At 37.4% G+C, this 24962-nt stretch overlaps 3 protein-coding genes across 3 annotated transcripts in view; 2 read left to right on the top strand and 1 right to left on the bottom strand.

Moving 5' to 3' along the window:
• Nucleotides 1-5904: 5904 nt before the first annotated feature.
• On the bottom strand, nucleotides 5905-7407 carry LOC108572349. Its single transcript, XM_017934571.1, has 6 exons — nucleotides 7259-7407; nucleotides 7002-7167; nucleotides 6710-6927; nucleotides 6473-6637; nucleotides 6218-6396; nucleotides 5905-6155 (listed from the first exon to the last, which is right to left on the bottom strand). The coding sequence occupies exons 1-6, from the start codon at nucleotides 7366-7368 to the stop codon at nucleotides 6016-6018; spliced, it is 978 nt and encodes a 325-aa protein (XP_017790060.1). The 5' UTR covers nucleotides 7369-7407; the 3' UTR covers nucleotides 5905-6015.
• A 630-nt stretch (nucleotides 7408-8037) lies between these two features.
• On the top strand, nucleotides 8038-9528 carry LOC108572348 (WD repeat-containing protein 18). The gene has a single exon (XM_017934570.1). It carries the CDS (start codon nucleotides 8171-8173, stop codon nucleotides 9458-9460), a length of 1290 nt encoding a protein of 429 aa, XP_017790059.1. The 5' UTR covers nucleotides 8038-8170; the 3' UTR covers nucleotides 9461-9528.
• An 11534-nt stretch (nucleotides 9529-21062) lies between these two features.
• LOC108572350 (CAPA peptides-like) overlaps nucleotides 21063-24962 on the top strand; it is an 8661-nt gene continuing 4761 nt past the window's right edge. The window contains exons 1-3 of the mRNA XM_017934572.1: nucleotides 21063-21120; nucleotides 22713-22928; nucleotides 23763-23942. Coding sequence (XP_017790061.1) covers nucleotides 21063-21120; nucleotides 22713-22928; nucleotides 23763-23942 — 454 coding nt within the window. The remainder of the gene's footprint in view (nucleotides 21121-22712; nucleotides 22929-23762; nucleotides 23943-24962) is intronic.

Consider the following 24962-nt stretch of genomic DNA (forward strand, 5'->3'; position numbering starts at 1 on the left):
ACATATATAAAATGTGTAATTTCATCTCAAAACATTACCAATTCCACCAAAAAAAAAGACTCTAAAAGTACCTATTGTATTTTTGGAGTCTGCGGAATAAAGTTTAGGCAGAAGAACACCCTCAAGCCATAACAATAACTACTTCCAGCCAATTCATCTCTAAATTGAAAATTCATCTGTATAGCGGTACCGGTAATCCATGGTGTGGTGAATGCAACGAGAACCGTTTGTTCTCCCGTGGAAAGCGGGACACGCCGCGCGTTCCATCCTGAGTCGCCTTGGAGATGCTCCGAGCGGCCAGCCAGAGGAGTCAATAGACTCTACGTTGCGGCAGATGTACGTATCGATTTTGGAACGTTGATTCGCGCGTGTTCCAGAACGATACCGTTGCCCCCTCGTTGCACACACACAGACATAGAAAACGGAGAGAACGGGGAGATGTTGGTACTGGCTGCGTCCACGGGATGATCGGTGGTAGACGTCCTTTTCCATGAACGACGACGCTCGAGAGTCGGCAGCAGGCATGCGGGACGAGACAGGGGGTTTCAGGAGCACCTGGAGGCCACTGGGTGGCCGGCATCACCCTCGCCAGGTGGTTGCAACTTGTTGTTGCGGCACCCCACGACACCCCGCCTCTCCTCCACACTTTCGTGCCCATGGTGGTATTTTTTTTTTCTTGTACTGTTGCTGCAACATTCGCGAGTGAATGATTTAACCTCTTCAGCGACACTGGCATGTACACTGTCGTCCAGAAGTATTAAGACACCCGTTATGTTCAAAAAAAAAAGAAAAACCTACCACTTTGGAGAAATGAAATTAGAAAGGTCCACGTGACACTTTTTCCCTCCAAATTTCCCTAATATCCCATCTGTTCCAAAAAGAAAGGAAATCCTCTCACAAGCTTCACAAATGCAATGGTCGACCAATTTCGAAGACTTCGACCTCCAGAATCAGTGCTACCCCCCACCCCCCTGTAAGGTAGCCGGAGTGACGTAACTTAGCCAAGATGCACGGCCAGAATCACGCGTTAAAAGCGAAAAGTTCGTGGAAAGACACACGCAGCTGCTTTCCATGGATCATTTACGATGCCCGTTATATACCCTTGGCTGCGAGCTGATACGTCCTTCGGACACGACCCCATTGTACACGGTGAAAGGAATACGTGGACGATCTTCCGCAAAATAGAGGAGCCTCCCGTGTGGTCACCCTTCGCGTGGCACGCGCCACGATCCACCTTTCTTTCTCTCTTTTTTCTTTTTTTTTTTTTCCGTCGTGCGGCCAGCCGTCGCCTTTCAGATCCCCAGGATAAGGAATCCTCCCTACTGCGAGCTGGGGAACTCTTTAGAATGTTACGGTTACTCGGTGTGTATATACGTATACGGAGGATAGAAAGAGAAAGAAAATAGAGAGAGAAAGAAAGAAACATCCTCGGGCGCCTTTGATGTTTTCGACTCTCTCTACCCACGGCTACTGTATATACGTCGCCGGTCCCATTCAAGCTTTGAAGTCTTTTGCGCAGCGATCGCGTTGCTAGGGAATATTGTCACAGAGGCACGCTGATTTATTACGTAAAATTGGCCGAATGTTTCGGTGGTTAGGGTAGTTTATGTTATTGGCTATTATGGTAAGTCTTACATAGGTTGATTCATAAGTAGCGATGGACTCTGAAACACCTTCAATCCCTTGGAATATGTACAGAGTGGCGAAAAATTCGAATCGCTTCGAACATGATTTGATATGTTTAAGTTTCGATGCGTCTCGAAAGTCTTGATAGGTCTTCGAATAAAGAAGCTTCAATTTATATCAACTTTAAATTCTCATTTATCCTCAGATCCATCAATGAGGTTTCAGCACTGAATAAGAAATCTAAATTCTCAAAATGACACAAAAAAAATTCATCAAACTAACGCAGAATTAAAAATCAAACTTTTAGCTTACTTCTTTACAAGGAAATTTCTCTATATTGAAAGAATACGATAATAATAAGTAATCTTTTTTTTATGAATCAACCTGTATGTTATTCTACCTTTGTAAAATCACTCGTAGTTAAGACAATTTGTATCAATTTGTAGTGTATTTGGTTTGTTCGATATGAAAAAGAAAAATAAGGCCTTTTTTGTAATTAGGTAAATAAACGGGAGCAGCGAGGCCAAAGGAAAAGGAAACAATGCGTATATTATTCCGCAGTGCACCCTACTGGTTAAACACAGCATCATATTTCGATATCGCTATTTCACCGGAGGGTGTTTTCCGAACTGCTGCCCTTGAAGATTTAAAGAAGCTGGGATAAATGGCGCCCCGCGTTGCGCCTATTGCACAGCCTGGATTGCGATTCGAATGTCGATGATTGAACGCATAAAGGAAGACAAACAACGGGCTCTTGGGGGAGCAGGTGAAAAAACTGCCGCTCCTAAGCCCGCGTTCGATTGTCGTAATTTGCTACAGCCTCGATGTGCGCCCCTTAAATTAACCGGAAAAAGAGGAAAAATGCTACGTAAAAGTGGAAAAAGAATTCCAAGCTGTTATTTAAATATTTTGTGATAAAGAATTAAAAACTATACGTTTCAAAATTTCAAATATTCAAGTATACAAAATTTCAAATATTCGAAACTTTGAACACTCTAATATTTAAAATTTCAAAGCCTCCAAATTTCAAGATTCGCCAATACTCCGCACGAGACCAAATAAAATGAAGAAAAAACGGATTAAATTATCGGGAGTCGATCTCGTACACTCTACATTAATGGAACGAGCCTACCGTCTTTAATGTACTGACCCCTCCGTCCATCTCGAAGGGACCAGGCGAAGGAGGGACGAGGAAAGGCGAGTTCCTCGCGTAAGAAAGAAAGGAGACGGGTGTAGGAGGGGTTCTCCTCGTTGGGGGGTGACCGATACAAGTGGGACATTCAAGAAAGGGGTTAGGTCCCATACGGTGACAACGGCAAAACTCGAAACGACGTCGTCGGACTTGGCTTCCGGCCATTTCCCAGCTATCGATCCACGAAGCGTTACGACGAAGCTGCCCTACGTGCAATTATAGGTGTATCGTGTGTATAATACGACCCTGGTACATGCATAGCCGGGGGGTAGATCGTCGTAGGCGCACAAGGACGATCCCCAAAATTTGGCCGCGAAACCGGGATCGCGAATTCTTCGATGGCCGTGCGCGGAACGCGTTATTCAGGACAGCTGCACTGTTGCTTAAAACTGTTCCAGCCAAGAGAGGTCCAAAAACGGGTCAAATTGCATGTACCTAGACACGATGTAACAGAATGTAGGTATGTACATTGGTAAAAGAGGTTAATTCTATTGGTTCTTTTGAAAATCAAGAAAAATTCTTCAACATTTTTCACTGATAAATTAAGGAAAATTCGATTCGAATCTTTGTACACGTGAGATTTTGTAAAATTTTGATTCTGGTTATATTTAGGTTAGATTTGAGTTAGAAGTGAATTAAATTTAAATTTTGGATTTCATTGGTGGAATTAGCTAGAGTTAGATTAAAATTTCAATTAAAATTGTTAAATTATTAATTGTATTAATGTGATTTCAACGTGTACTTCCTTACACAAATGTACCTTCGAAAAGGTTAGTTATTAATATTCATAATTAGAAATTTTTGTAAGAAAAGTTGGCAAGACAAATTTCGTAGAAAATTTTCGATTACAAGTGATAATTTCTCGTAACATATTTTGGTGAAGTGGCGTGGAAGAAAGACACAGTTCACCCACCCTACGAATGCAACACAACGGTGCGTTTCCACGTATGCGTGGAATCGATAACTGGGAATTAGTCTGACAGGCTGTCTGCCAGAACCAAGTACGTGCATCTACGCGAAAAACCTTGCCAATCATGTTAAAGTAATTACATCGTGCGAGTAATCAAGTTAGATATAACTGGTATGCTGACTGGAAAACTATTAGATTAATATCGTTTTCCGATTCATTCCTGTCTCACAGAACGATTCTTAATATGACAGTATTTTACTTGAATAACCTAGGTGGAGAAAAGTTTTTGTTCAAAACAGTCGATAATGTCGTTGTTTCAGTTACCGAATCGAGATTAAAATGCTTTTCCTAGGAACGTGCAGTTCATAAACGAGGTGTATAATTTTTACATTCTAATGAGGTCGTTTAGAATCAGGCGCGCCATTAAAATATTACGTCTTGAAATTTTGCATCAATTTAATATTATACACAATCTGAAAATATTCTTAGTTTCGATTTATATCCAACAAACTTCGATCAATAGTACGACAATGACAAATGAAGATATAAGTCTCTACTTGGAACAAATAAACGATTTTGAAATTGGGTTATCATAACCAGTTCACTCGTAAAAGTTTACCTTCCTGTTTTTCTATGGCTCCACCTAAACACACTATCGTTCGTTCCGCGCTGAAAGTGTACATAAAAAGAATGCTAGCCGTTTCAGAAAGACAAATTAGAGAACAAATGAAAATATGTCCGCACAAACTGCGTCGTGAAAGCCAACACGAGACCGAGATAAATAGACGATCACCGTAGTCGGTACCGAGGATCAATATGTCACAACCATGGTCACAAATACACAAGGCAATAAGCGTATATACACATAGTCGATACATACAATAAATGCCCTTACCTTCCACGTTTTGTTCCGCCACAAAGCGTATCGACTTCTTTGCGATTATCGATTACACGAAAAATTTACGTGTGCTAAAAATGTTCTTGAAGTCAATATTTAAGTACTTCCTGAATATTAACATGATGTACGTTTAATATATTAGCATTTTTTAAGTTAGATAAATAAAATACAATTTTCATTTTCAATAAAAGTAACTTAACGAAGATTGTTCGTTCACATGTATTTATTGTTACAATTACGAAAGGAAATTTATAAGTACATTCCACTTAGAAGAATATTACACGTAAGAAACAATGTACACCACACCCTTTTTACATCACTATTAGTAAAAGTTATTTATTTTTTTTTTTATTATAGAATTGAAAGTGTCTAGTCTCGAAATTTTTCGATAAATTTTAATCGGACATTTATTGCTATCGATATTGTCGACTGATTCCGCTCGCCACCATTGGCGCTGAAATCAGTAGGTTAAATATCGCGCTTTTTTTTGCACAGCGAATGTTCGAACGTTGAGATTGAAAGTTTTTTTACGGTTGAAAGTCACGTTCTGATGTAAAAAATTATGTTTCAGCTTCTTCTAGTGATAATAAACCGGTAGTGATTTGTAAACAAGAATTGGCAGACACCGCAACGTAGTTTTCCACGAGAAATACGAATCCACATTTAGAAGTGACATTGACAACGAAATCTTGCGACTCATTTCACAATACTCTACAAATAACGTCCCATATTAATCTCGTCGCAACGGTGAAGTATGCAAAGGCACTTTTCAAACAAACTGGTGAGTACTTTAATACATGATAAATACCAACAGCTCCTCAACTTGATTTTTTCGTCAAACATTTTAATTAAATACAAACATTTAATCCACGTTCAGTATGGTCATAGTACAAACCGAACTCTAGGGTTACTTTAAATTACAAATACAGATAGAAAATACAAAATTTACTAAACTTCTATATCAGCTTCACGTTGATTGTACGACGTCGTAAAAAAACACTGAATAAATTCCTTTTAATAAGATATAAAATTCGTTTAAGAAATTTCACAATATTAATTTAATAAAAAAATGAATAGTTTAAAGTATTAGCACCATATTAAGCAAAATGTTATTATAAAGTGCGATACAAATATAAACCGTTTAGTGTATATCATAGTATACTTTATGGTATTAAAAATACCTTCTCTTAACTGGCCTAGAAACACTCATTCCTGAATGTTAAAACACGAAGAATTACGAAGAATTTTTTTTTTAACTTCAGGATCGTATCTTCCTATTTTGTCCCCCTCCCTTTTTTCTCTAACTGGTTCTAGTAATATTTCCTGAGTAACGCATATTTCATAAAAATGCACCACTTATCGAGATATGATTCAAATCAAAGATGGATTTCAATTGAAGAAATCTTCTACCTCTGCTAGCTCTCTTGACCGGGCCTGCTGATGCGCCCAACGATCCTCTGCAAGCTTTTCGCTTAATCCCCATTTTTCATGATAAATACGTTTTCCACAAGTTGGACATTTTTTACCCCCTGTAATAATTCAGAAAAGAATTATTTTTTATATTAATACAAAAGTCAGTTATTTTTATTACCATGGAATGGAGGAGTCTTCATGTATCTCACAAGACACTGCAAGTGAAACAAATGTCCACAGTAGAGTCTTTCTATATGCATATCTGCAGTCTCGTTGGTTTCTGCATTTTCTGGACTGGGTGGCAGACATAGTTGCCTGCATAACTGACAGTGTTCTTGCGGCAAAGTTTTTACAGCTCTAGATGAAATAAATGTAAGTTTAAATGAGGGTAATGATAATATTATGAATAACAACCATTAATAAATTAACATACTTTATGAGAAAGGAAGTGACAACTTTCAGGGATGGTGAGGGTTGGAAAGGAGCTTGTGTTTGCTTCTTGAGGGGCGGTTCCACACACTGCCTAGCTATTTCTCTTCCTTGACCAAGGAAATGACGGGTAAATAGGGGAGGAAAATTGGTATCTGCATCTTCCAATCTAAACATAAGACAATTATGATAGAGATTTAGATTTCTAAATTACTTGTTAGTCAATACAATTTCTTCATACTTTACACAAGCAACTGGATAATTATCCGGTACTTCAATTTTAGCTTTGAAATAATATAATCCACGTTGAACTTTCAGACCAATGCAAGAATATTTCTGTTTCAATTTTAATTCATCGTCATTCTCCAAAATTTTTTTTATGGCTGTGATTTCATCATAGCAGCAAACTAAGGGATTTTCATCAATAAAATTACGGATAAATTTTAATAGGGGTAACACCTGTAAGAATACTATTTGAACAGGAAATTCATTTAAAGAGAGAATTATGACATTTATTGAATTAAAATACTCACCTGTGCTTTTCCTAATAATTTCTTGCATTCCTTCTCACAGACTTCTGTTAATCCATCAAGTAATTTTACAGATAATGTTTTGCTTTTCAATTCAATTAATAATGGGGTATGGGGATAGTCTTCAGAGAATTGAATGCACACAATAATCGTCTTGAACTTTGTTTTTCTGTAAATTACATAAATAATATATACAATGCAGAAAGTCATGACATTATTCAAATGTTATGTTGACTTATAATTATTAAAATTAAACTTACGTTATTTCCACTCGCACCATGGTGCGGACGCAAGAAACGAGACGACTACCATTGACGTCATTTTGACAAAGTTTTGACACTTCTTGTAATTCATCATCGATAAAGCCCATGAGAAAATTGAAACAAATGTTTCACGATCTAGTAGTCCCTTATCGGTTATGTTATCAAATGGAATTGAACATCCAAAAAACTAACACAACATAACCAAATTGGTAAAAAAAGGACTCAGGCGAAATGCCGCGTAGTACAGTTCCCGAGAATTAGAATTATGTCATACAATCACGATCAAGGTCAGTCAAGGAACCTGTGCTTGGTTCGCTCATCTGTGTTTTGAAACATGGATCAACAACATTATGTTACTTGCTGATGTAATCGTGTTACGTATCTTGACTAATTGAATAATATATAAAAGTGGATGGTAACGGTAAAAAAAAAATAATACAAATATATAGTTAAGTTATATATCTTTATTTTTCGTAACAAAATACCTACAACAAGATAGATATTCTAATACCATGACTAGGTCCAATCATCGTGCAATAAAAAGAAAAATTTAAAATCGTCCTATACAACAAAAAAGTATAATCAGAAAATAATAGTTTATTTTTAAATGAATTTTAGATATATTTATTTACTGTTACAAGTAATATATATTTTATAAAAACAAATGGTAATTGTCACTTTTCTTCGATTGGTCGATTCGTGTAGCGCTTAGAACAGCTATCGGTAGGTCGCTCTAGTGTCGCCATATTCCGTGTCTGTAACCTAACCTAGTGGAACGCACGTGTTTACGGAAAATTTGAAATCCGTCTTCATAGAAGAGTAACTTATAAACACAAACCCATCGCAATGAAAACATGTTAAAACTAACGTAATTATAATCGTTCTATAACCTACGGTAAAACCGCGAAAATGTCTCGAATCGTCGACACAAGAGAAGTGATATTAACGAGTGACAGCAACAACGAACATTGGAGTGCCGCTGTATGGGACCCTCGAACGGGTTCAATATTATCGACCTACAAAAACGCCGGTGCTCTCAGTCATCGTACCCTTCAAGTTTTGAGTGACAGTTATATAGTGGGTGCTGATTTAACGAAATCACGTATACATGTCTGGCCATTGAACAATCATACGCCTGTACCTAACCTCCGATTGACAACACCGGGCAAGGTAACTGCCCTGATTTGTTCGCCCAGTGGCGCCTACATTGTCGCGGCTATTTCTGAAAAATTGTTTGTCTGGCAAGTGTGCAATGGACGTTTATTGGGGAATTTATCGCAGCATTATCAAACGGTAAGCTGTTTGACGTTTAGCAAAGATGGTTCGCTATTCGCCAGTGGCGCAGAGGACGGTTTGGTATTCGTGTGGTCTTTGTATCGCGTATTAAACGAGGAGCGTCCTACGTCACTGCACGCCTTCTCCCATCACTCTCTACCGGTGAAGGATCTACAATTTGGACACTGTGCACGAGGAAGACTGTGCTCTGTATCTCTCGATCGAACATGCAACATTTACGAGCCGGCCAGCGGACAGCTATTGCTCACCCTTGTATTCGATGTGCCGCTCACTTCCGTCTGCATGAACACACGCGAAAGTGATTTATTCGTGGGCTGCACCAACGGGGACATATATCGATTCAATTTGCACGAGCCTCCACGTAGAATCGAGCATCATGTCCAGGTACGGAAGGACGGAAATGCAGAGGGCGTGATAGTTTTCCACGGGCACAAATCGACCGTGGTATCGCTGTCAATATCGATCGGTGGTCGATACTTGCTCTCGGGTTCAAACAGCGGCGAGGTTCACGTCTGGGATGTCGCCAGTCATCAGATTCTACGTACGATCAATCACAATGGTCCAATCACCGCGGCTTTCTTCGCAAAATACTACGAGAATTTCCGGGTAAACAATCTTAAACCGAGTTTGCAATTGTGTAGTCTGCAAAGGATAGCGGACGATACGGGCACAGAGAGTTCTGTCGAAGTAATCTCGAAAGACCGTAACACGGCGGACATCTTGAATTTCGCGTCATTCGTGGAGAACAATATCGCTTCGAATGGATCAGAAGATCCAACCTCGCTTAAGCTGCTCGAGATGAGAGAGGAGATCGATAAACTGAAGAAAATCAACACCTCCATTTATCAGTACAGCGTGAAACATATCCTGGAGAAGATGAGCAACGATTTAACCTTAACGTGAACTGTATGAATGTCGAAAATCCAGGATTTTAATAAGTAGAATACTTGAAACAATTTTTTTATACGAGAACCAACCGTAATAAAGAGTACTTGTGTTGCAAGCAACGAAGGCGACTTTTTTCCGTCACTTTTTTATTCCTTTCATGCAAACTTGTTTTCGAAAAGTTTCAAACGGGAAATATGTAACGAGGGGAGATGCTAAATTGTGTTGTTCGTAGAGTGGTACTTTTTAAATATCGGAGTGGTAAAGTTCGAGCGTTGTAACGGGAAAATTTGCAAATTGCCCATCGAAAAATCACGAGAATTGCAACGGAGTGCAACCATTGCTATTTCGTTCCGCGTCACGCACGAAAACGACCCGTAAAAGTGCACGATTCGTTCGGGTAACATCGCGCAACGATAAAATGATTAACTCGTCGGGGTACAAATACGTTAGACGAAATGGAACGCTGGCATTTCACGATTTAATGGCGGACGATATTTCAGTTTTGATTGTCCCCGAAGAGCTGGCGTTCGGGTTAAAAGTTCGGGTCGAAAACACACCGAGCTGTTTACTCGGCTACGTGAACACGCGGAATTTACTTCCGGCCCGTAACCAATATAGCTGAAACGGTTAGTAATTTATTTCCAGCCCGGGCCAATATAACCTAGGCAGTTAGCAATTTAATCTCGAGCGGAGATTTTGTTAACTCACGATTTAACTTCATTTTCGGGAATAAATATAAAGATACGAATCGTTTGTACAAATTGCATCTTTTTTTTTTCCTTTTTCAAAGAAACGTATTGCGTAAGGTAAAAAATAAACGAGGTCGAAAGAGCTACGAATATGTAACTCGAATCCACCTTTTTCTTTTTTCGATATTTTTTTGCGGTTCGCTTTGATACGCGACGCTCGCGAAAAATATTCGAACTTTCGATGTTTTTCCTGCCTGTATTAATTATCCACGCATTCACGAACGAATTGGAATTTATATGAAAAATTTAGTTCCCGTTTCTATGCATTTAATATAGTCCTGCTGTTATTACGAATTAATTGATGCGGTTATAAGATAAACTAGGATAATTCGATGGTTGATTTGATAAATATTCTTTTATACAGGGTGGTCCATTAGAAACAGTGGACAACAAACATTTATAAATAAGTATAAATGACTATAGTAATTTCATATATAATGTAGTAAATATAAATATTTTCAACACGCTTCATATAAAGTCACGTATATTATTATAAATATTACTCCTCAATTTTCTTTCACTTGAAAATGTAAATTCACCATTCTCATGGCAAAGATTCCCATTAAATCCCCCCATAAAACCACCGCTTCATCTTCCCCCAGGCTCGCTGCGGCTAATATTGTAAAACGTATCGTGATTTCACTCGACACCGCTGAAGAATGGGATTAATTATTCGCTCAGCATTAGTCACGATCATAATTTCCGCGGTACGTAATTTTCCATCAGCGGATCACGGCTTTCCCCTCGTATTTTTCATTCGTGACCAACGTGCCCTCATAAACAGGTCGTTTCATAAGAGAGGCTACCGCGAGAACGTTACTTTGCCTTGATTTTCGCCCACAGTCGATTTTCTCGTTCCGTGAAATGGAACCGCGAGAGATCGAAATCACCGTCAACTATAATTCTCGTTGTAATATTCACGTCGTTAATAATTCGTTCGCCACGAAGACGGTTCGTATTTCAAGGGACGGTGGTAATTATTTCGACCCTTGAAAATTGAAATGGAAAACTCATTTATAATTTTCAATCCTGTTCAAACCTTTGGTATCTAAATGAGCACTGGCGAACACTCACATGTTTCAGACTTTAAATTTTAAATTAACCTCTGTATAAACACTGTAAGTAACGAAACCTGGTGGGATTTTTATTTTTATTTTTTTGTTTCTAAATATTTAACTCGGTGGAATTTTCTTCTTTAACGTATTCAGTAAATTCAGTGGAACTTTTTTTCCAGATATTAACTAAACAAAGTGGAATATGTTTTCTTTTGGAAATATTAACTGTCAAATGAAAAACCGTGGAAAAACTGCTCGAGTTTCGAATGATTAATGTTTTCCCTTTCTCGTTTTCACAATACACAATTTTCCTGCGAGATTTGTGTATTTTCTTTCTTTTTCTTGTGTACGGTGTTATTTTAAGTCTTGCGAACGGGAATGAAAGGAGCGGAATAGAAATAAAATATCCGTTAACACGTGTTTCCCTGTTCGCGGTACGTGAAACACGAATAATAATGAATTTACACAATCCACGTCCACCGACAGCGTTCCGGAATAAATCAATAGAAACGTACATCAACGAACTCGTAATTATAGATTATATTTACTGAGCTTGAGGATTGTTGTTCTCGCTTAAAACATAGCTACAGCATAGTAATTTTTTGTGAATTTTTTTTTTTTTTTTTTTTTAAGAAACAGAGACATAAATTTCATTTGCATGTCGAAATAACGTACAAGATCGCAAGCAGACGAATGGAGGAGGGATAGTTTTGAAATTTATGAAACCTAAATCCAATGTAAAAATTGAAAATTTACATATTAATGATTTTTTCTTAGATTCAGACAATATAAAGTTTTGAAAATTTGTTTACTAATTGTAAGTTTAGATTCACGTTCTCATTCAAAAGAACTATGTATTGTTTAGAAATCAAAGATGCAAGTTCGTTCGAAAAAAGTTGTCAAACAATTTCTCATTTTCTTCTTTTTCTATAACTATCAATATTTTATCCGCTCCCTATATTTTTATATAAACGAAATCATACCCGTGGAAGTAAAGAAATAAACGAACGACAAATATAAAAATAAATAAATAGAAAATGTAAGAAAATATTACAGAAATCGTTCGTTACATCTCTGGGGATAAGATCACCGACTTACACGAAAGCTCGAGGAAAATTACGCTCAACTCGTCCTTTTCTTAAGTGAAGAGGCAACAAGAAGGAAAATTTACTATTCTTCGTAAATTTGTTCTGTTGCGAGGCCGTGAGCCTCGGTTATAGGAACTTTTCATTGTGCCTAACACAATGACCCGCTGTAGCGGTAGAAGAAAAAGGAGGCGAAAGTTTTCAACCAAGAAAATGTAATCAAACGACTCCGTTGGAAAAGGTTTCAATTTTCCAACGTTTTTGCGGGTCTTCGACGTATGAATCGTTGTATTCCCTCCACTCGATCCAATATGGCCGCTGCGTTCGCCATTATTAACCTATTGTATACATAGAATTTCGCTTATCGCTTAATTGAAACGTAAAACACGCTCTTCGATCGATCTTAAACGTCTTTATTACCGTACGCTTTCTATTCAAACGAGACGCGAACGAATGCAAACGAGCGTTTCTAACGCGTGCGTGAGATTCAATTAGGCCTAAGATGGCCGCCTGAGGCGCTAGAAAATGGTGATCTGTTCGCTGTTACCCGAGTAATTTGCATGGGAATGATCGTGATTCAACGTGTTCCTTTGGAACAGAAAACATACAAGTTTTAACAGAAACGGGTTTACAAAATCGCGTTAAAATATCTGACTATGTAGAGAAATATCGATAGTATTGAATTCTTGACGTTTTAATATTCGTTCACGTATAGGGTGTCTCATTTATAACGAACATCTAATTAATTACCGATGGTATTGAAAGTAAGAAAAAATGATTAAGAGGAGTTTACATATGGTTTGAAGAATCTAACGATGGATAAAAAAAAGTCTTCCTACAGTCATCTTGAAAGTCATTCTAAGGTCGTCGACATTCTTTAATTACTATTTAAGATCACTTTAGCTGTACTTATTCTTTCTATTATGGTGAAAATATAAACGAACCGAAACGTTGGCGCCAAGTGTTGAGATTATCGCGTACCCCAAGAACCTTTTTCATACATTTCTTATCTCTCGAGTAAATGGAGGGAAGCATGACTTACGTTCTCACAGAGGCCAAACCATGACCACCAAAAATCTCCTTGTATGGAAATCTTGGTATATCCTCATCTTCTTCCCTGGGAGTATATAAACCCTCCGATTTTAATCCTCTTGGGGAGAACTGAAAAGTAATTAGTAACGTCACGTTCATTAAGATTCAGTTACATCAAGTGATACCGTGCTCATGTTCCCTTTCGAATTATCAGTTACCTCTATAGAATCCGCGAGTTCGGTTGAAATTCTATTCGGCATATTCTTGTAATCACTCTTATATAGTCTTAGCCTTAACTAGATAGTAGGTAATTAACTAATTCAAATACGCACACATACACTACCGGCCGAAAGTTTGGAATCACCTGCCAATTTATATTAACACTGAATCTGCTACTAATTCTTTGTTGATTTGAAATTGACATTGTGGAGATCAATGGCACTTTACCTCATTTCGACTGATTTGAATGAGAAAAAATACGTTGGAAACTTATTACAAATGCTAACCTTTTTGAGGAATTTTTATGCAACTTGCAATGCACAGTGATTCCAAACATTTGGCCGGTAGTGTACATACAACAAAGAATGTTTAATATAAATATTTAGTATTCATTTAAATCGCACAATTACTTTGAAACCCATCGTTCAACTAGCAATCCTTTAACTATAACGTCCCCACACGATACAGCTTTGCAACTTTCGAGTATCAGCTTTTAATTGAAAAGTTACGACGTCGAACTAATATTTCTTGCGACTCCCTGATTTCGCATCAGGTTCGTTCACACGATTCTAAATATCCAAAAGATTCCCTAAACCCAGTGGTTCCCAGATTCCACATCGGGTTTGCCTACGAAATCTAATCTTCCTACCGGCTAGCTGACTTTTAGTCAGGGTCGTCCGCGTATCATCTTAGTGGCTCCCCGATTTCGCATCAAGTTCGTTCTCGACGTCTGCACACTCCACGAGGCTCCCTGATTATGCATCAGGTTCGTCTTCATTTCCAAACTCCTAGGGACCGCCTGACTTCGCGCCAGGGTCGTGCGCACGTCTTATCCTAGTGACTCCCTAATTTCGCATCAGGTTCGGTCACGAAATTTCACCCTCCTGCGGCTCCCTGATTTCGCCCCAGGTTCGTCTGTATTCGTACTAACAAACTGATACCGTATTCCTCGTCAGTATGTACCCTCACTCGACGATAATCTCGTTAAGAAACTAAAATTGAGAAGACTGTAAACGTTAAGGGGATTAATGCTTCAATTTACGGTTTTTCCATATTTCTTCGTCCAACTATACATTCGTAGATACAAGCGATCACAGGCTCTCCAGTTCCAGTTAGCGGACGTGTCGAGAAAATTTTTCGCCCCGACAAATTCGTCAGCCATTCGACAACCGATCCTCGAGCATCGCGTGAAACATTACACAGGAACAATATCTCCGTGGTACGACGCGCTATAGAATCCTCATTTCGCATGCAACAGATACACGTCGATACTATCCAGCGGAGAGTAGCATCGATTCAGCTCGGATAACGGCCCGTTCCCCGGCTATCCGATACAAAATAATACTCCACTGATTCGCCATCGCCCTCTTCATCCCGATAACTGTGCCTTCCTCGAACGGGTGTATAATAAAAATATGAAAACCGAACGATCAATATGTAACGAGCGGCGTAGAAGAAGAGGTGAGGACGTACGAAAAAGACCGAGGAAATTCAGCGGGATCCTTCGCGAAATTCATGAACCTGTCGCTACTTCTGGGAATGGTTCGATTTTACCAAAGTGTTTATTTATCATTAATACTTAATTATTCAGTTTCTTTTCGCCTGTTAAATAATGTAGTGAAATCCACGGAATGCTTAACTGTATACAGAAAACAGGAGAATAGGAAAAATAGAATTAGCGGAGTTTGCGAGACTCCATCTTGGTACTAGAGAATCACATATATAGATTTTTAATAAATTATGCGGCCGAAATATCATTATAACGGTTATTGTATTTGGCATGACATATATTTCACTACCTGATTAAATTATTAAAGTTCACTTAATGTTGTGACAATTAAGGTACTTTAACGTTTTCTCTAACACCTTGCAAGTTGGTCAACCAGCCCCGTGGCCGGGGTAGGTTGACTATAGGTACAATCGGTTAAGAAAATGTTATTTGCAACTTATTTTAGTGGTAATAAAATAACATAATGTCGATAAAGTTATTTTATTATAAAATATTACTTATCTTTCTCTCATATTTGAATAATAAACTAAAAATTTTTTTTCAACAAATTAAACATAAATTATAATGTATTTATAAGTTAATCAATTTTAAACAAAACATGAAAATCGCTATTCTAACAACAAAATCACAATTTAAACCTTTATAGTAGCAACAAAAACTTAGAGAATCATAGAAACATGTACATAAGTTATTAATCAACCTTCAGTAACGAAAAGTTAGTATAAACTGATGAATTATAATAAAGAATTAGTTGGCCAGCTAGTCATGTAACCCCGGACGTTAGTTAGTCAACCAGCCCCGAACGATCATTTTGATTTCAATACTCTACATAACCCTAAATTATTTATGTATAAAAAAAATACTGTTTCAATAGATCGTCTAATAAACGAACCTTAAAATATAGAGCGTGAAAACATAAAATCTTGAAGAAAAAATATTTACTCAGATAGCCAATTTTTCGATAAACGCTGATGAAACTCAAGCAACCTGCGATCACGGCGTCGAAAACAGATAAATGGCATTATTGTAGAAGTGACTTGCTTCTACACTCTGTTCAAAATGAGAGTAACCTCGCTTTGCGCATGGGACGTGCCTAAGGCAGGGCTAGAACCACTAGAACGTCCAAACCCTCACTTACCCACCTACGTTTTTCTCCGTCGTACCCTCTGCTCTCTGTCTATGCGCAGAACGGACGAGAATCGGTTCGAGAGCGAGGTTACTCTTATTTTGAACGACGTATACAATAAATTTTTTCGCGGTATGGCACAGCTCCCGGTATCCCCTATAGTTTATTTTACATTGGCAATATGTAATAAATATCTTTATTATTCATATGAAGTATCGTATTTTTTACACTGCTTAGGCAGTACCTAATGCAGTTCATCCACGACGTAGTAGGGTGAAAAAAATTTATTCCATATTTTCGACTTATTTTCTCATGTAGAATCACCCCCTCCACGGTTGTACCATCAATACTGGGACACCCTGTACACATTACCTAAGTAAAGTATTGCGATGCCCGGTTTGCTCCAATTCCTCGAAACTAGGAGCAAATATTGGGGCATCATTTAAGGATCGTCGTTGCGTGGAAACAGAACTTTATTTGACAGAGATTTTGACGTTACGTGACGTGCGCATGGTAAAACAGAGAATGAACACGGAAATGGAGCAAATAGGGCTATTTAAGGGTTCTGGGAAGATGGACTTTGGGTTGTGACTATGCAGGAGAGTTGGAAGGTGAAGAGTCCAGTATGAGTAATGCTGAAAGCAGGTGACTAGTTGTAAATTCAGATAAAACTAAGGACTAAGAAGGAAAATATTTGAGGGTGTAACAGTATGAAATAATATATTTTAATAGGTACGCATGCGAACGAAAATCATTTTAAATCTCAGTTTAGAAGAGAAATAATAAGCATCGTTATTAACATCTGTTGGTTTTAACTGCTATTTTTTATTTCAAGAAAGCTTCACCCTGTCGTTTGAACATCGAATGCATCATGATCGCTCGAGTAATACGGCATAATCTGCGTCATTATGATCATATCACGCATTTATAAATCTTTATACGAGCTCGTGAACACGCGACACGTGTCGCTGTGTATTTGGATTATCGTGGATAATCGTTCATATCATTCACCTTTAAACAAATCGCGCGAATCTCTACGACGACGATTCGATAATTAACATCGATTATTTCATTATTTGTCCGCCATCGTTTCGTACCTAACCTCTTTTCTCAGCTCCCAATTAACGGTTTCCCGAGCCTAAATGAATCGAGAGCCGAGGATTAAAACGTGAGATGTTTTAACGGGAGACAAAAAAGAAGGGTGAAGGAAAAGGGAGCTATCAATTTTCGCGACAACTTCGACATTGAGGTTTCTCGCGAATAATTAGCCCAAGCAATTCGCCGACACCTCGTAAACGCGCCTCTTTAAACTGCGTTAAGGGATGAATTTTTAAGGGTAGAAAACTTTCAGACTCCCTATCGCAATATTAAGCAAATTTTTCATTTTTAAATGGAAAACTTTCAAATTCTCAAATTTTTAAATAGTGAAGTTTCAAATTTTTAAATGGAAAGATTTCGAATTTCTTAATTTTTAGATGGAAAATTTCCCGTGTCCAAAAATACTGAAAAGTGAAATATCTGCCTCTGGTCCCAAAGGACTCAAGGAAGGAGGAGGACAGAGGAAGTTCTGGAAATATCGTCAAAGAGCGTAAATACATCATAACCACGCAATTTATTTCGCTTAGAGGCTGCGGCGTTTTTTTCTTTTACCAATAAACATTCATTCCAGAAAAAATAAAATATACCAAAAAAAAAAAAAAATCAGCTTAATATACCTTTTCCACAAAATCTTCTCAAACCGATTACTTTCAATTTCGACAAAAATAAACTCACAAATCCGGTATACGCGAATTTTATACACCCGGTAACATCGTACAGTTCGAAATCCAGCTCCGAAACTATCAAAAAACGGTCTATAAAATTCTCCACTAATTCCATATAGCAGTCCACGTGAAACGCCATTCTCGGTGTACGCGAGAATAACCACGGTTTAATCGCTACAAAAAGAGAGAAATAAAAAAATACGACAACGTGTATATATACGACGATCGGGCAGATACAACAATATCCACGCGGTTATGGAAATCGGCGGCGCCGCGAAAGTTTAAATATGTAGTCGCGATACGACCCCTTAATTAAAGCAATTTTAACTTTAATTCGATTCCCTCTGGTTACCTTCTCACGGTACGCATGTACATACGTACGTACGTAACAATCTATTGTAAATTCATCGTTCAACGCGTTTATTTTTCTCTCTTTTCCTCTCCCTTTAGCGGTTGGAAAAAAAAAATAAAAAAAGAGAAATGATTCGAAAAAAATAAATAAAAACTCTCGTCGTCTGATTCGACCCAGAAATCAATTCGAGCCTATCTTGTAATTTATATATCGGGAAATGAAACTCGCCCCGGTGGTTCCGTGTCATTGCATTAAATACAGAGAGAGAGAGAAAGAGAGAGAGAGAAGGGGGCGAGGGAGGGAGAAAGTGAGAAGGGAGCAGAGGTTTCTGTTAATTGCAAAATACGATTTATGGGGAGACATCGAACAATTTGGCTCAACATTAATTGCTGTTCCGCCTGTTTACACGAATTTCCAAGTGGCCTTTTATTATGCGTTATATGGGTATTTGCGTTGATCCGGGCTAACTCATTAGAGGAGCTTCACGCCACGCCTTTTAACAATTCGCTGTCTTCCTGAAATCGTTGCATCCTGTTCGCGGACATTCCTTCAGGGTATAACGATCTTCCAGTTTGTCGCGTGGAAAACGAACCGTTTCATTTGGTTAATGGGACCGATTAATTATTTCTGTTAACCCCTTAACGCACCATGTTCGTGTCTCACACGTGCACAGCTAAACCTCCGATAAGTACAATTTTATTTCATTATTTTTTATCACTTTCGATATTGCGTTGTCCTTTCTATTATGGCGAAAACGTAATAACGAGAAACTTATTTCTATGCACCCAGGAGATAATTTAGAAAAAAATAAAGCTGATGATTTTGGGCGCCTCAAGTTGAGAAAAATATGAGCGTTAAGGGGTTAATATTTTTACTTTATAATTGTTAATTATAGTTGGTCTGTTGGTGTTGACCATTTTTAGAAATTTATAATAATCAATTATAGTCATTTATCTTGTCTAATGTTTTTAGAATATTGAAAGAAAAAGTTATTATATTTCGTAAGTTTGTGCTATACAAGAATAACTGATATTTGGGGTCTATCTATTTATTTATAATTTTTTTAGTACAGCTACTTGTGTTTTCGCTATTTTCTTTTTTTTTCCAATAATCTGAAAAAGAATTTTAATTGATGAATATACATAGAGGTATACCTCAGAGTGTGAATACTCAATTTATATTCTTTCGTTTCCACGTCAGAAAATTGAAAAATTCCGTTTCCCTTTCTTGCCAAAAGATTCGAAGATCTTTCAGCATTAAATATTACAGAGGAAATATTTGCTCTTAGAGAGAATATGATCTTGATGAAATAGTACTTCTACCAAACAGGAAATGAACTTTCTCCTGGTGTTTCCCGATTCTGCATTGAAAAACCGGCGATTTAGTCGCTCTTCTTTGTTAAACAGTGAAAAAAAAGACGACTTAACGCTGTAGGAAATGTTGAAAATTTTTGCCTTCGTAGAAAAATCTATTAAGAGTGATTATTTAGATGAAAAATACTGCAAACAGAAAGATTCCAGTGGAAATTTCATAAATTCCACTCTGCATCTCGTTCACCATTCTAAAGTCTGCTTTCTTTTACATCAAGTTTAAAGAGCAAAGAAAAATTATAGGAAAGTATTTCACTATTGATTATGATAATTTTCAGGATTAATTATTTCTCTAGAGAATATTCCAAATAATATTATACTTTCCCTGATATTGTTTTCGAGTTTCCACTTCTCTATAACAAGAAACTTTCGAGCTCTAAAGTTTTCTTAGCTAAAGAAATCCTCGTCAGAGTGCAAGTTATCCTCGGCAAAAGGGAACCTCGACCGAATAGTCCTCCGCGGCAAAATAACTCGAAATTTCTAACTCAAATTGTCACTTTAACACAATAAAATTTCAATTAGCGAATCCTCCACATTGGAAAAACTTTCGAATGATCCTGACACAACCCATCATTTTTTCACAATACTTCCTACAACTGAAAGTCGAACAGGCTATAAACTTAAATCTGTAGCTAATTATCACAGAACTCTGTCATTGAAATAAGAATAAAAAAACTATAAAATTTCCTTCGAAATATCGTATTCGTAACTGTTACAAAAATATCACATTTGAAATTAACATAAATTTATTTAAAAATTACTTCTTTTTATTTCCTCTAATTTCACCTCGAAAACACGTGCACATATTTGTTTAACACTCAGGTTGAATTTGATTTCAACTCTGTTCAAAACTTCGATTAATTTCAACATCTAACATAAAGTGTCCTAATATTACGTCAACTATTTACAACCACTCCTAATTAATAATCAACTATTACGTCAGCAGCTGTGAATATGTTAGCAAGTTAAAAAAGAAACTAAACTAAACTAAGATTTAATCCAGAGCTATCTTCGCGAAGAAGATCCCCTACTCCCATCCCAAATTCCCTGCATTAATCCAAGGACCCCCATGAACCATCGTTCACGTTTAAAAGTTATCAAGGAACGAACCATGGAATCACCGTGCTGGTCGTAGAGAGAATGGGGGTGGAAGGGGGGGTGGTTGGAATGGGGAATGCGAAACGAGGGGGTTGAGAAAGGCGACAAGGGGGTTGGTGCGGCACACCCCGTAGCTGGTGGAGGCGCAAGGTATAAAATCAGACGTCGGATACCTGGGGGTATTCAGTGTCGAGTAGGATCCCGTGCTCTACTCAGCATCAGCTACGTCGAACCACGAGACCAACTGCCGCCATTGCAATGAGAAATCAGCTATTTGCATTCCTGATCGTTCTAATATTTTCCACCTCTGTAAATCGTAAGTGCAACAGAAAGTGGAAGAGCGCACACCAGGTCTCGAATTTCTCTCTGTTCCGCGGTTCGTTTCCGCGCCATCGCGGCAGCCATGATACCCCGCCATTTTTCATTTTCTCTTCGATAGAAGCTTTCTTTCAAATAAAGCTTCTGCTTTTCTGTTCTATTTTATTCAGGGGTAATTATTGAGTGAAATTGCGGAAATTTTTATTTTTATTTTGTTATTCTTGTAAATTACTATGTCATTTTTGGAAGATACTTTTCAGAACAATTGTTTTTTTGTGCATTTTCTGGAAATTGGAATTTGAAAGTTTTTTTTTTCTGTAGATTGTTATTTGATTATTGGAAAACTGAAATTTATTGGGTGAAATTTGAAGATTTGTTTTTACTTTGGTTAACTTGCTCTCTTTAATTTTGGAAGAAATTTCTTTCTGTTCCATTATTTTCGCTTTTTTTCTGTAGATTGTTATTTGATTATTGGGAGAACGGTATCGGTGATCAATCTCCTGCCACTCCATTCTCATTTTCGCTTCTCTTTTTTAATTATTGGAAGCCAGAAATCTATTAATAATTCGTGGAAGTAGGTAAGTGAAACTGTGATACAGTTCTCTACCTACTGCCTTGGGATCACTTTATTTACTCTTCAATCATTTTCTTAGTTATTTATCTATTTAATTCTTTTCTAATTTATTTCAATTATTTGAGGAGATTTATGCTGGATTTGTAGAACTGCAAAAAAAAAATGGAAATATCGTTTCTCATTGAATTACATGTTCCAACTAATTCTTTTTCAGTATCCCAATGCCAACATGGTCAACAGCTCGTGTCAAACAGAGGCAAGACACTCGCATGAGTATTTTTTTCACAAAAATGTTATAACTCGATCCACTGTTCGTTTTAGGACATTCGTTAATGGGAATCGAATCTTTTTCTCGATACCGGCTTCGCAGTTATTGTTTCATTGATACTGTTACTTGATGTTTCGCTGGTGTGTTCGACAGTGATTTTGAACAGAGCTTTCCATTCCACACTTGTCTCTTCGATTACTGTTTTTTATGCCTGAACAAGGTTATTTTTTAATTCTGCATGTTTTCGAACAGTTTTCGCCACATTCATGCAACCTACATACTATTAAAAAACTATGTTGCACGAGAGAAAAACAGAACGTTCAACCAAATCCACAAGTCACCAAATACACAGACACAACACAGTGAAAGAAATTCTCCGCCGAGTGGAGCGAAAGTATTTGAAAAACTTTTATTTCTTTCAGCACTAAATAACAAACCTCGCGCGTGAATGGTCAATAAACAACAAACGTTAAAAATAAGGGAGAAAAACATTCTCCATTTTTTATTACTCTTTACAATTTAAAGAAACATATTTTGGTAAATTCTAACACAAATTACACCGTACGTTTTCATGATTTTTTAATTTTGTTACATTTTTCGGAAAAAAAATACATTCTCCACATTTTATTACTGTTTGTAATTTAAAGAAACATGTTTTGGTTAATTGCATCGTATTTTTCAATTTTATTTGTTGTATTTTTCTTTTTTCAAAGCGACATACTGTATAGTTTAATTTGTGATTTTACAGAGGCAGAGAAGCTTAAGACAAATGAGAGACGAGCTTCCGGTCTGATGGCCTACCCAAGGATCGGTCGATCCAATCTGATGGCCTTCCCGAGGATCGGTCGATCCGATCTGGCAACTTCTAACCTCAATTTCAACCGCCGCCATGACATGGAACCGGAACCGGATTTTCAGCTTTACAATTCGGATTTCGACTCCGCTCCGGATAAAGATTACGAAGGTGACGTATCGCCGACGATATTGAAACGTGCTTTCGCATATTTTCCCCGTGTTTCTCTATTTCACGCGTTATTTATTCTGCACAATGAACGACGGCCAATTCGACGTGGCCATTTTGTATACAGAATGTTTCATTTGAAGTTTCTTTCGCGTGCAGTTTCGATTATTTGGGAAGTAATCGCAAATCTTTCTGCTATTTTATCTATATAGTGAACCAACAAATGGTGATTATTTCGCGTTCAGTGAATTTTCCATTTTTTCTTCTTTTTAGTAAAAACTTTAATCAACTGCCCAAACAACGACATATTTTAATGATAATTTTACACAGAGAAGAAACCAAAATATACAAAATTGTGTAAAAATAAACGATAATACATGAAAAGATACAAAAATTTATATACATTTATGTAAATGTCTCACTTAGTGTAGACATTTGGTGATAAAAAAGAATCGCCCAAGATCATCTTGAATATCATTGAAGTTCAACGATTTGTGAAATTATCACCTTAAAGTGACTTCACACAGTAAAAAGAAAAATGTCAATGTCCTTAGAACGACCTTAATTCAAGATGACTTCGCGAAATTTTGTTTTTCATAATCACAAGCATGTCCTTAAACTATATGAACCCCTTTGAGCCAGTTTTTCGTACTTTTAATATCAACAGAGATAATTTAGTTGTTCAATATAAATTAAACACCCTGTATACTATCTTGAATGAATCAACTCGTACGAAACACCGAAAAATTAAGAATACCCCCTTTCACTGTATAATACGAAGTAAGGAAAACGCACCTCGAGCAAGCGTAATCGCATAAATTACCATCTGATCCGCAGATCCGCGCAATCCAGACCCAGGATTCCCTGGAAGATCGATGAACCTCAAACACACGGACAAAATTCCAAAGGAAATAGAACGGCTGATCCAAGATCTCTCGCGTTCCAAGGACTATCGACCATGGCAGAAGATCAACGAGGCCAGATTCCCCTACTCGAATTCTTTGCTGCTCACTCGAGGTACGAAACGAAAAGATACAAGTTTTTTTCTTTTTTTTTTTCTCTCTCATAATCTACTTGTGATTCGTCGTTCGGAGAGTTTAAAACGTTCACTGTCTGTTGAACCATATATAATTCAAGATAGTTTGCACAGACACTTGTTTTTTTTTTTATACAGAAAGAACTCTATGTTTGAATTGTTCTGGAAATACTTAAAAATTAGAAGTTTGAATTATTATGAAAATAATTAAAGGAGTATGTTAAACAAAAGGTCAATTTTGGCATACGACCGGAACGAAACATTTTTTACAGCATGATTCTACGCATCCTAAGGAACGAAAAATGTAATTGTCATTTTTCCCAGAAACGATGGGAAAGTTATGGAAAATGCGGTTCAAGGTAAGAGTACGACCATACTTATAAATTATATTCCGTCTCGTTTTCTTCGGATGATGGTCTGTTCGTAAATTAACCACTTAGAAACTCGTATTGTTGTACATTAGTGTTTAATAAAAACCAAAAATAATGAAAAATAATTAATGACAAATTAATCGAAACAAGGAATTCTTTGATGACACGATGCTTATATTCGAAGCAATCAGAAACCAATAGTTATTTATTCTCGAAGTGATAAAAGTTATAATAAACTATCGTAAATATAATAAAATAATCGTCATGACAAGAATACGAAACTACTTCGCGTTTGCAAAGCAACTGTTTATTCGAGTAGTAACTCTCAGAGAGTTGAGCGAAGCTCTCAAACAGTCACTCTCAGACGCAGTGTCCACTCGCGAGCAACTCGCGATAGTTTTACTCTCAAAAGGACAGTGGTTTGAATTTAAAAGGGGCGCGTCTTTTTACCGTGATCGACGTGTGTCCGCCGAGCGGCGTTGGGAGCGGCGATCGCGCATGCGCCGAGCGAAAACAAGTATGGCGTATTATATTGTATTAAGACCACGTGCGTGACGTTTGTTCTCGGTTTTGCCAATAAAGTAATATAAAAACTCCTTTATGTTTGGCTCGCAAGAAATATCACGAGTT

Source organism: Habropoda laboriosa, unplaced genomic scaffold (genome assembly GCF_001263275.1).
Source record: "Habropoda laboriosa isolate 0110345459 unplaced genomic scaffold, ASM126327v1 scaffold65, whole genome shotgun sequence".
Classification (NCBI taxonomy): Eukaryota; Metazoa; Arthropoda; class Insecta; order Hymenoptera; family Apidae; genus Habropoda; species Habropoda laboriosa.